Below are 12532 nucleotides of genomic sequence, written 5' to 3'. Positions count from 1 at the left end.
ACGTAAAGCCAAAGAAATGAAGAGTTGTACTCCATTTGTGTACAATGAATACAAATGCATTCTGCTATCATGTACAACTAATTAGAACAATTAAAAAAAGGTTTAAAAAAAAAAAGGCATACCACTGAAGTTTGAAAAAAAAGTTGGTGGCAGGAAGGTATGGACTATGAGCCAACATGTTGCCTGGCTAAGGCATGAGGCATTTTTTGGTGATCTCAAAGGCAGGTGATGAGAATAGGTGACAAGAATACATTGTGTGATTTCTTCCCCCAGTATCCCCTAGGACTTCAATGAAGGCACACGTGCATTTCAAGGACAGCAGACAAGGGTTAGGGTGGGTTAGTCCCTCCAGGGTTTGGTGAAACACTTCTCAACACCCTGCTTGCTTATTCATCTACATCTGTTGGTTCCTTCTCTGGAAAGTAGGGAAGGCCTGGAGAGAGGAAAGGCAGAATCCTGCAGCTGTGAGCTGTCATCCCCAAGCAGGCTGCCCAGGGGTTTCCCTGACTCCTGTGGGGAAGGCGAAGCCATGATTCCCCAGCTTCCATTAGGGTCAAGTGAGAGGAGCTAGAGAACAACTCATAGAAGCCATGGTGCCTGCAGGAAGTGAACCTTCACCATGTCCCTTGTTTGGACATCTGCTTAGGCAGATGGAGAAAGATGATGTGTCAAAAGGCTGGTTACCTTGGCCAGGCAAAAACTAGGAGAACTGAGCAACACTTGGCTCTGCCATTTATCCCCTTCCCCCGGGGAGGTTCCCTTTGTCCCCTGAGGACTTTCAAGCTTGGTCCACAAGGGACCCAACATGTGACTCCTCGCTGTTGATTGTGAAGATGGACAGTCACTGCTGACCAGAGAAGCAGAAACAATCATGAAGACGGTGACAAGGGGCTGGGGTGAAGCTTAGTGGGAGGACACATGCTTGTCATGAAGAAGGCCCTGAGCTCAAGCTCTAAAACCAAAAAAACTGGTGGTGGGGGGCAACAAGGGACAGATACCGCTGTAAACCCTCCCCATGATAAACAGGTAGGAAGAGGAGGAAACAATCAACACCTGCCTCCAATCTTCAGCTCCAGGTGCTCAGGTGAAAGTCTGGCCTTCACATGGAGATGAACTGCAATTTCCAACTAGCTAAGTTGGTTTTGGTTTACTGTTTGTTTGCTTATTTATTTTGATACTGGGGACTGAGCCCAGAGGTGCTTTACCACTGAGTCTCATTACTAGTTCTTTTTATTTTTTATTTTGAGACAGGGTCTTGCTAAGTTGCTTAGGACCTGGCAACTTGCTGCAGCTGACTTTGAACTTTCGATCTTTCTGCCTCAGCATCTCCAGTCACTGGGATTACAGGTGTGCACCACCACACCTGGCTATTTATTCATTTTTTAGAAAATTATGATACTTGCCCAGTACATTATAAAGGAGTCTGCTACTAGTGTATGAAGATTCTGAAGGGCACATTTGGGATTAGGACTTGAAGAAAAATTTAAACCGTTCAATGTCTGTTATTCCATGGAACTAATACTGCTCAATAAAAGTCACTGAGACTGTTGACTTTAATGACTATAATTAAAAGAAAGAGAATGTTATCCTCATTACAGACTTTTACATTTTTCCTCTGATTTACATATGGGAAATTCATTTTGTATTGTAAGTGTTTGGATTTGAAAGGTTTTCAGGAATGCCTGGAATAGGACATGATACCCTCTATCTCATAGGTCTCAAGCTGCTGATCATGAGGATGCCCACAGGGAATTATTGGAGCATAAGTGTGATTATGACTGTTATGTTTCAAATTCGTTTTGTTGTTGTTGTTTTAAAAAGCACCTAAGGCTGAGGATGCAGCCCAGATGTTGTGTGTTCACTTAGCGTGCAGAAAGCCTGGATTTCTAACACCATTAAAAAAAAAAAAAGTGGGTGTCTAATTGTGTGCTACATGTATATGTAAGGAATAGATGTAGTGTGCTCCTACTCAATCTAATTAGAGAAAATTTGTGTGCAAATCCATCCAGGGGTTAATATACAAAACAGCACCTGTAAGGGAAGCCTGAAAAAATTGACCAATAACTCTGTCATTAATAGCAAGATTTCACTTGTATTCTAAGCAACAATAGCCATCCAATTGAATTTAGGTTCAAAGTTAAATGATGAACAAGAAAGAAGCATCAAGATAAATACTGTGTCCAAACAACATCAAAATTCAGGAAACTGTAGTGCAAAGAGACACATATTTCAAAGAAAATGGCATAAAAATACCTAAAGAATTTTTTTTTTTTTTTTTTTTTTTTTTTTTGAGAAAAACAACATGGACAAAACTCCAGTGGTAAAGCACAACCTTCAGTTTCAAAATAATCTGCAATGACAGTCTACTTCAGGAGCGGGCTCTCATGTCAGCTTACAACTGCAAGAAGTAAATGAGGGGGACAAGTGGGTAGGCCTAAGGGAGAGATGATGTCCTCTCAAAGATGATAGAAAGCAACGCTCTACATGTGTACAAGCTCTGTCCCAGATCAGTCTGTCCCTCTCAGAAGGCAAAAAATGGTATCTGCTTTTATTTGCTTTCAGTATTGACAGAGGAATCAGCAAGGTGGTGCATTATTTCTGGATAGGGGAAACCAGAGGATGAGTCTGAAATTATACAAATATGACGACGACAGTACTCAAGACTAGTCTGACTTAATGATTATGAAGGGTTTTTTTTTTTGGAACTGAGGAACTGCAAAAAAGTACGAGCCACGATCTTGTTCCCACAAGCGGCCATTTTTCCCTAGGCAGGTGTTCATCTTGCCAACGCGCTCCAGCCTTGTCCTGGAACCCAGGGGACCTGGAGCCCGTGTCTCTCTCTGTTGACTTCTTTTAGGACCCCAAGCTCAACACTCAATATCCTGCCCCTGTACTGAACACCAGGCAGTTACTCTTCAGACCTCTTTTAGCAAAGGCTCTGACATCCTGCATGCTGCATTAAGAATTTTAACTGCAGATTTTCTAGTTCCTGGCACATGTGACATGACAGATGGCACCTGATAATGACAGGGAAACTGGGGCATTCCTTAGCTAACACAGTATAATGTGAGATTTAAAAAAAAAAAATTACCTGTTTAGGCTGAGCTCCCTTTGAGAGGATGTCAAGTAAGTCAGCGGAGGAGATGAAATAGAAGCGAGGAAAAGCTACACGCTTGGTTTCCAGGTATTCAGCAAGAGCTTTTTCACAAAGAGAAAGCCTAGATGAATGAAAAAAAATTTTTTTAAATTTTTTTAAAAATTTTTTTACAGACTGCATTTTTTGTACACAAATGGGGTGCATCGTTTCGTTTCCATGGTTGTGCACAATGTAGATCCATACCATTTATGTAATCATCCATGTACATAGGGTAAAGATGTCTGTCTCATTCCACCATCTTTCATACCCCCTCACTCTCATTTCCTTCTACATAATCTAAAGTTCCCCCATTCTTCTCTCATCCCCCACCCTCCGCCCCCATTAAGCACACCTTGCCCATTCAGTCACCAACACTTCAACAGAACAAACCCAGCTCCTTTTGCCTGTCCATTCATTACAATGAGTTCACTATGGAACAGGATGTCTCCCTCCTCTGACACCACCATGCTGCTGCAAATGATGCAAAAGTCATACTAACTGGGAGGAGACACACACACACACACACACACACACACACACACACACACACATATTAGTTGAGGCTAAATATCAGACTGGGGTTTATGTCACTGGTTGCTTAATGAACCCTGGGTTTGGCACTGTTCAAGCTGAGCACAAATCCATTAGTAAGGTGTGACTGGTGAAGGGTCCTTCCTGCCCCACCCCACATTGAATGTCTACAAAACGCAATTGTCTTCCATTCTCTCAGGTCTTCAGAGGAGTCACAAGATCTAGAATCATTTCTCTTTCATTGTCCTTAGCCAATCAAAACTGAGCCAGAGCCCCAGAATCCCCAAGATTATTGGTTAAACAAAAATGAGAAAATTCTGCAGACAAACCACCCATTTTAGGAGCTGATGTGCCCATTAAAAACCAGAATATTTTTGTGACTAGTAACTGTTGTAGAATCATATGTGAAAATAAATTTACAAATCTCCCTTAGAAAATGGGTTCTAAAGTGCTAGCAGACTCTCTATGGATAATTTCTAATCAAAGGAGAACATATACAAACTGAAGGACTCAAGATAAATGAGTCCCATTCCATTTCCTGGCATACAGCACGTGCTCAATTAATATCTACATAATAGTTTGATGAAAGAATTGATCAATTGCATCAATTCTCACTATATAATATTCTAGTTTTACTATTATTTCTTTTGGAAAACAGCTATATATGAATTTAACTCCCAATAGGTATATCACCTAATATTTACAAGGCAACTAGACAGTTATGAGCAAAATCATAAAATAATTTAGTAGAGATAGAACCTACAATAACATGAAGTCAAATACTATTAGGTATGTGAAAGAAAATTCATAAAATTAAAGTAAACCAACCATGTTATATAGTTCTATTCTTACCTGTACTGTAAATGCTTAAGTTTTTCATAGAGAAGAGGTCTACATGCTGCTTCTAAAACATTTTTAATTTTTGCTGTCTCCAACATTAACTCCTACATTAAAATACAACATGGACATTAGAAATTTATTTTCTAGATTTTACATCCACTTTGGGGATGGAAAAACATACAATGAGAAAGCAAGGTTAATGAGATGCTAACAATGATGGACACTGTATTTGTCTCTTTTGCTTTTAAATTTTTAGATGAAGATCAGAGAACTATAAACACACAGCTTTGGTCAAAGTAAATGTTCTGGTCATTACCATAACAGGGTAGTGAGCCCACATGGAATTTCTCTTTTGAACCAAAGTTTTTAAATAATAAAGGAATGGGGAAAAAAGAAGGGAGGGAGGTGAGGCGATACATACACCAGAATCTCAAAGAGTACCTGAGTAAAAAGAAGAAAAAAATTAACCCCCATTTTGGAAAAATGGTATAGTTACTGCTCTTTGCTCTAAGTCTCAAAATCACCTCTTATAACCATGTGCACATCTTCATGTATTCTCTGTGACCCTTATGGGGACAGGGGCAAACTGGTAAGTATGATTTGTTAGCTGTCTCCCCGTCAGTCTTCTACTTACGAAGAGAACCCCATTCACCCTTCTTACTGCAGGGATCGGCAATCAGTGACCCATGGGACAAACATGGCCTGCTGTCTGCTTTGGAATGATTGATCTAAGAATCATTAAGAATTTTTAAGTAGTTGAAAAATTCCCTCAGCTGCATATTTTGTGACAGATCAAAATTACATAAAATTCAAACTTCAGTGTCTATAAATAAGGTTTTCTCAGTGCAGTCATACCTGTTTGTTTATGTAATGTCTGTGTTTTCCTTTATGCCATATGCTACAGAGGCTTCATGATTTGTGAAACCTAAAATATTCACTACCTGGCTATAAACCAAAAGTTTCCTGACCCTCACTTATTGAAATGAAAAAAATGCATTCATTTTTTATAAGTCTGATATTCCAAATCACAGTTCTTTACAAAACTTTCATAATATTCTAAAAACTTTCCAAGCACAGAATTCAACCTGTCTCTGACAAACCTTAAATTCAGCATCTACCCCATCGAATCTTCTGGCGTCTTCCACAAGCTGGATTCGAATATCTTCTGAACAGGCAAAAATGCTTTCCAAGTGAGACCAAGTTCGCTGAACTTCCATCCAAGTAAAGATGACAGAGTCTGCTATGTTTAATTTATTTTGCCAGCTTAAGACTTGCTCAATGAAATATTCCACATACTTGCTTTGAAGAAGAGTCTGCAACTGAACCTAAAAGAAAAGCAAAGAATTGTAAATACTGGAATTGGTAGACTGTGTGCCACAAAAGAGGCATCACTACCTCTTCTGTTTATTGCTGGATTCTTGGACCTAGCATATAATGCCCAGAACAGTCATTCAATAAGCTTTTGCTAAATGAGTGAATGAGTGAATTAATGGCAGTAAACATTCATGTTCGCATTTTTCCCAAAAGAAAAAATACAAGCAACTGCATTTAATGTCTTTACAAGAAGATCGTGCATCTCCATGCAGGCAGGAGAAAATACGGTGCCCTGGGGTGCAGCTCTAGGAATTAAACTGCTCTTTCATCACTCTCCCCAGGTCCCTGCCTGCAAATCATTCCAAAATTGTGGGTGTGCATGTGCTTTAATCTCCAAAAAATAAAACATACTTCCTTCCAGCCTGCTAGGCCCTCGAGCTTCCACTTGCCTCCATTTTCAGGTGACCACTAAGCTCTGCAGCTGTCTTATCACCAGGGCTTGCTGTCATGCCCTGGGGTTTGGTTGGCACTGCTTGCCGTGCTCTGACACTGAAATCTCACAAAGTCACTAAGTGCAATGGCCACTTCTCATTCTCCTTCACTAGGTGTTTAACACAGGTGACTGATCTATGGGAGGAACACCCATTCCCAGGTCTTTGTTATACCACAGTATCCTATTTCTATAATTTTCCAGGCCTCTCTTTCTCTCTCTGCCCTTTTTGTCTTCTCTTATCTACCAAATGCAGCCTTTTTCAAGGTTTCAATACCAGTTGGGTTATCTTGTTTTTATTATTATTTTTTACTTGTTCTTTTTAGATATACATACAGTGTATCTAAAAATACACATGACAGTGTATTTTGACTTATTATACATACATGGAGTATCATTTATGATCCCATTCTTGTGGTTGTATATGATGTGGAGTTTCACTGGTCATGTATTCATATATGAACATAGGAAAGTCATGTTCAATTCATTCTATTGTCTTTCCTGTTCCTACCCCTCCCTTTTATTTCCCTCTGTCTAATCCAATGAACCTCTACCCCACCCACTCCATCTTACTATGTGTTAGCATCCACATATCAGAGAACATTCTGCCTTTGGATTTTTGGGATTGGCTTATTTCACTTAGCATGATAGTCTCCAGTTTCATCCATTCACAGGCAATTATCAAGAATACAAGAAACAATAAATGTTGGCAAGGATGTGGAGAAAAAGATACACTTATACATTGGTGGTGGGATAGCAAATTGGTGCAACAATTCTGGAAAGCAGTATGAAGATTCCTCAGAAAACTTGGAATGGAACCAATATTTGAAATAGTTATCCCACTCCTTAGCATATACCCAAAAGACTTAGAATCAGCATATTATAGCGACACAGTTACATCAATATTTATAGCAACTCAATTCACAATAGCTAAACCATGGAGCCACCCTAGGTGCCTTTCACCAGACAAATGGATAAAGAAAATGTGATACACACACACACACACACACACACACACATATATATATATACACAATGGAATATTACTCAGACATAAAGAAGAATGAAATTATGCCTTTTGCCAGCTAGCTTATCACCTGTGCCTCTCTTTATCCAGCTCATCAGTTCTTAAGATATCAACAATGACCTCTCAACCTACTGTGCTACTAAACCTCTGTGATGGGCTCCGGTCTGACTTTCCACCTTTACATAAAGGCCTTCCACACTAAACACATGAAAAAATAATAGAGACATCTCTCTGTATCAGTTTCTCTCCATAGTGCTTTATGCCTAATTCAGGTATTATATTCCCCAAATAATCTCTTCTACCTTTCTTGTCCAAAGAGATCCCAGTCCCCATAATCTTAGAATTCAAGACCATATATAGGTTGTACTCAGATCTGTCTTTCAGTCTTATTTTTCAATTTTCCCATAAAGACAATCTATAATCCAAGGAAAACAAACTCTTAAAATAACTTGTGGATGGCAGATGCTTTCTGGAATTCCAAGATACTACTAATATTGTCCTCCTTGCCTAAACATCTTTTTCCAATATCTCTTTTTTGTTGAATGCAAGCCCATCCTTCAAGGCTCAACATAAGCACCATCACTTTTTATAGACCTATGTAAAATTTTCACCCTCCCCAATCAGAAAGTCGATGTTTACTTAACTTCTTGGATTCCTTCTCTGTCTTTTTCAAGTTCCTTGAGAACAAGTATTTATAACTTTGGACCCCACATAGGACAGTACATGGAGACCAAAATAAGTAGCTGCTCAATGAATGAATAAATGTTGAGTACTAGAACTTAGAAAAAAAATTTAAAAATCATTAATTAAAATTAAAAATCTATCATAAAACTGTTCACCTTACCTGGTTGTGCTCTAGAGTTTCAAAAAGTTGTTCATCAGATTTCAGTAATGGAATACTTGTTCGATAGTGAACTTCATAAGAAAACTCCATAGTTGCCCAGGTCTGGCTAATTTCAGTAATAACCTGGAAATCAAAAGCATAATTCAATTAATAAGTGCAAAAGTTTGATTTAGGATCAATATCTAGGCTATTACCTTGATTTTTTTTTTATGTTTTGAAGAATTTTTTGAAAAGCAGAGTAATGTCAAACAGTATTGGCCTCACTTTTTTCCTCCAAATCATTCATGGTGACAAGGTTTGCAGAATGGAATTCTACCACACCCAAGGAACGAACATCATGCTAATATCAAACATACATTGGATCTGAGTGTTACATCCTTACCCACAAGACTTTGCAAGCAGGAAGGGACTCAAGAGATTACCTACAGGTTTAGTAGACATTGTTTACACAGTAGTCAGCATGATAGGTGACTCGTAGTACCCTGAGTGCCTGAATATCAACTTCAGTCCCCTATGTGACCCTGGTATGGTACCTCTCTATGCCTCAGTTTCCTTATCTGTAAAACAGAGATAATAATATTACCTACCTCTAAGGGTTAAACAAGTTCATATAAATAAAGCACCAGGAAAGGTTACAGACATGTAAGTACTTTGTGCTGTCATTCACTGGTCCAGCCTCCTGTTTGAAACTTTTATTCTCCCTCTGAATGATATGGTTTCCTGCCCACTCACCCACCCAACCAGCGGAACAAACTGGGATTCGTTTCTTGACATCCCAGGGCATCAAAAAGAGTTTCACTTCCATGCTAAAGCACACAGTAGCCTCAGATAGGAGACTCCTCAGGTAGCCCTGAGGATGCTACCTTCTCAGTCCCCAGCTCCTTCACTGCTTTGTCCACAATGCTTCGGACATCATCTTCCACTCTGTGTAACTGCAGTGCTAGCAGATCCGCCAGCGTTGTGGCTTCATTTATTGAAAAATTAACCTGATTAGGAAGGAAAAAAAGATAGAATTGACACTTTGTACCTATTAGGGCTCCCTTTACCCAATAGTCACATGAATGAAGTGCAACTAAAATATACTCAAGGCGGCCGCGGGTATACCTCTAGTGCTGAAAGGTGTGGACAATCACAGTCCTTCAATTCACAGCTGTGGAGGCACCGCGGGCCACGAGCCAAGGCCTCCAGCATGCTCATGCTGTACTACTGTCTTTTGTTTCATACCTTCCCCTTGTCGGCACGCTTCCTATCTCTTTGGCCCAGAACACTCATTTTTAAAAAGAGGATCTTATTGTTCATTTATTATAATTTGGTTGAAGTCCCAGGAATCAGGCAGCAGCTCATTTGTCTTTTCTTCCTGAAGTACCCTATTCACTGAACGTAATTCCCAGCTGCTTCCGTGATTTAACCTAGTTTTATCACTAATTTAATCTTAGCTCCTTGGCAAAAGATACGCTAACGCAGAGAGTCATTATTCATACTTACCGTGTGAAAAAATAATTCACATTTATTTCTTCATTATCTTGTTGACACGCCCACCCCCACCTCCAATATTTGGTTCTTAAGAAGCACTCGCTCTTCTACATTCCAAACTCAATCATGTCCCTTGCAAAAGAGAGGTGACCCAGCCACATGGTTGCAGAAAAACCATTTCCTTTCCTGCTCCTGCTAAGAATATCCAATCAGTTTCTTGGAAGTTGCGGCCACCCGCCCCCCACCGTCTCTCCCTACTCCATAATATTTCCCACAATCATCCACTTCTCTGCATAAGGGAAACTGTAATTCAAGTTTGTCCAGGACTAGAGAGTTTCCTAGTATGTAGGACATTCAGTGCTAAATCCTGTACCTAGAAAGACCTGGAAAAAACCAGAGGAGTTGGCCACACTATCTCTCGGTAGAGCTTCTGACCTCAATGCAGAGCTGATGGGAACCAGGTCTGTCCTAGAGGAAGGATGAGCAGGGATGTGTAATGGGGCCACCCTGAGCAATCTGTACACTGAAACAGATACTGGCTCAGATGGCACATGGAGACTGAACCCAGGCTCGGCTCCACTGTGCTGGGGGCACCCTGGAGGAGGATGCTCTTTTCTATATTTTCTGCCTGAGAAGGTACCTTTTTCTAGTTTGCAGAAAAGTGTTAACAGGCAGGCAGAGATTGTGGTGAGGTGAAATTGTATTGGTAGACATATTAGGAGGAGGTAGAGATTAGGGTTCACAATCAACTATGTAGGAGATGAGATGAAGATTTTCTGAATGAATGCATTAAATCAATCACAAAGTCTAAATATTCAAAGACTAAAAGACTATAAAGATAATCATGATGATGATGATAATGATGATGATATCAGGTTCAGGGACCATGTGTTGAGTGCTTACTACATGTCTATAACCTAAATAAATGATAATAATGCTTCTCATGCAGATTTGGTGAACAAATTATTTTTACTGCATGGGACAGTCAATGAAGATATGAAGAACAAGTAACTGGTCTATGGCCCCAGAGGGACTCCATGTTAGGGTTGAGCCATAAAAGTCAGGCTGGCCTTGACCCCTACATCCCTACTCTGCCAACTGTCCTTCACTTCACAAGAACCTTTCTCCACAGTATGCAAAACACACAGACAGGTCTTCCTTTTATATATTTTAAATTCATAAAGGTCAGCTTCTCTGGAGAATAAAGTTTAAGGTGGATATGATTGCTTTTCAATAGACACAAAAGGGAAAAAAGAGAGAGAACCCAAGAGTCATGGACACATGACAAACCATTTTATGTCTTGCTAAGATTAAAAGCATCAGATGATCATCAAGATGCCACCACGCTAAGTGAATTGTGGGGGAGGGTGAATTGCAATGACAGAACTCCCTCTCCCTCCAAATCCACTTTTATGCCTCTACTCCCCTCTGCAGGATTCTTTGCTACCATTTGGTGCTCTATAAAAAGTCTTCCAATTATCTCATTTGCTCCTTACAAGATTCCTCTAATGCATAAGAGCAGTTAAAAGACAAAACTCAAACTAGAGAGGTTAAGCAACTTGCTTGAAATCACACAGCTAGGAAGACATGAAACAGGGTGAAAACTATGCTCTTTGGAGGTACAGTCCACTGGTACTATCTCAAAGAGCGTGGCCTGGATATATAACTGGAGGCTTTTTCAAACATTTCCTCATTTGAGAAAATGCCAATCAAGGAATAACACTGCAGAGTCACAAAAATACTCAGAGACCCAGGACACTCACCCCAATGGCCTTCGTCAGCTGGTGCCAATGCCTGTCCCTGAGGGCAGGGCTCCGTAATTCTGCAATCGCTCTCAGGGAAGTTGTCATGTCCTTTACAGCACTTTCCAAGCCTGCATACGCCTCCCAGACGCGGACTGTCTTGTCTAGGGACCAAATTTCCTAAAGAAAAGTAGGGGGAGAAAACAGCTTCCTATACAATGTATCATTTTCCTCCTGGGGAAAAATAAATGCACGTTTCCCCATCCCTGGAATAGGAAATAGAGCGAAAGCATTTAAACACCTGGGTTGGGCCCAAAATCAGAAATGAGAAGGGATATACTGGCTCATGTATCCTGAATCCATTACACACGAGCCACCTGGGCACACCAGTTTCTTGGTCATAAGATCTAAGTGGATGTCCCTACAGGACATCAAATGTGGGGATATGAGAATCCAGAGGACATATGCACGAATATGCAAAAACACAAATAAGCAAAAACTGAGATTGTTAATCCAGATCCTGAAGACACTCCTTTCTAATATCTGACTCGTTCACATGATAGCCTTGAAATGTTAGTTATCCTTGGAACTTAAATATTTAATGATTTTAAGATGTGTCAAATAGGGCACTTGACTTTACTGTCCTTGTGGGTCATAGAACAACATCAGCAGTTGTGAATAAGAAAATTCATAGCAAAACAATTGGATTTTAGAACAGAGAAAACAGTGTCCATTGTTTAAAAATAAAGATCTGCAGTTGAAAGTGGGAATGAAGTTGTCACTGGGCTGAGAGATAACCAAGGGTACAGAATGAGGTACGGTGACCCCATGACAACCATAACAATGGAAACATTTCAGATTGGGTCTTTGGTACTGGAAAAATATGGGAGAACAAACTGGGCAGAACTAGTAGAAGCTGAACACAAGACTGAGTCAGGGGCAAGGATATTCTGGGATGGCAAGGAAGAACAAGGCCCTGATCTTTTTCTTTTTCTTCTCTTTTTTTTTTTTTTTAAAGCTAGGATCTTGTTGAGCTGCCCAGGCTGGTCTTGAACTCCTGAGCTCAAGGAATCCTCCTGCTTCGGTCTCTTGAGTGAGCAGCTGGAACTACAGGCACATACCACCGCATCCATGA

The 12532-nt window shown here is 40.2% G+C and overlaps 1 protein-coding gene across 1 annotated transcript in view; it reads right to left on the bottom strand.

Annotated features, from left to right (window-relative positions):
* Positions 1–12532, bottom strand: part of Dnah11 (dynein axonemal heavy chain 11) — a 332397-nt gene that overhangs the window by 245524 nt on the left and 74341 nt on the right. The window contains 6 exon segments of the mRNA XM_047562330.1: positions 3092–3218; positions 4520–4611; positions 5608–5832; positions 8183–8305; positions 9046–9168; positions 11419–11577. Of these exon segments, the coding sequence (XP_047418286.1) occupies positions 3092–3218; positions 4520–4611; positions 5608–5832; positions 8183–8305; positions 9046–9168; positions 11419–11577 (849 nt within the window).

The sequence above is a fragment of the Sciurus carolinensis genome, chromosome 8, assembly GCF_902686445.1.
Source record: "Sciurus carolinensis chromosome 8, mSciCar1.2, whole genome shotgun sequence".
NCBI classification, from domain to species: domain Eukaryota; kingdom Metazoa; phylum Chordata; class Mammalia; order Rodentia; family Sciuridae; genus Sciurus; species Sciurus carolinensis.
The sequence above is the reverse complement of the archived record's forward strand: the minus strand, read 5'-3'. Positions and strand labels throughout refer to the sequence as shown.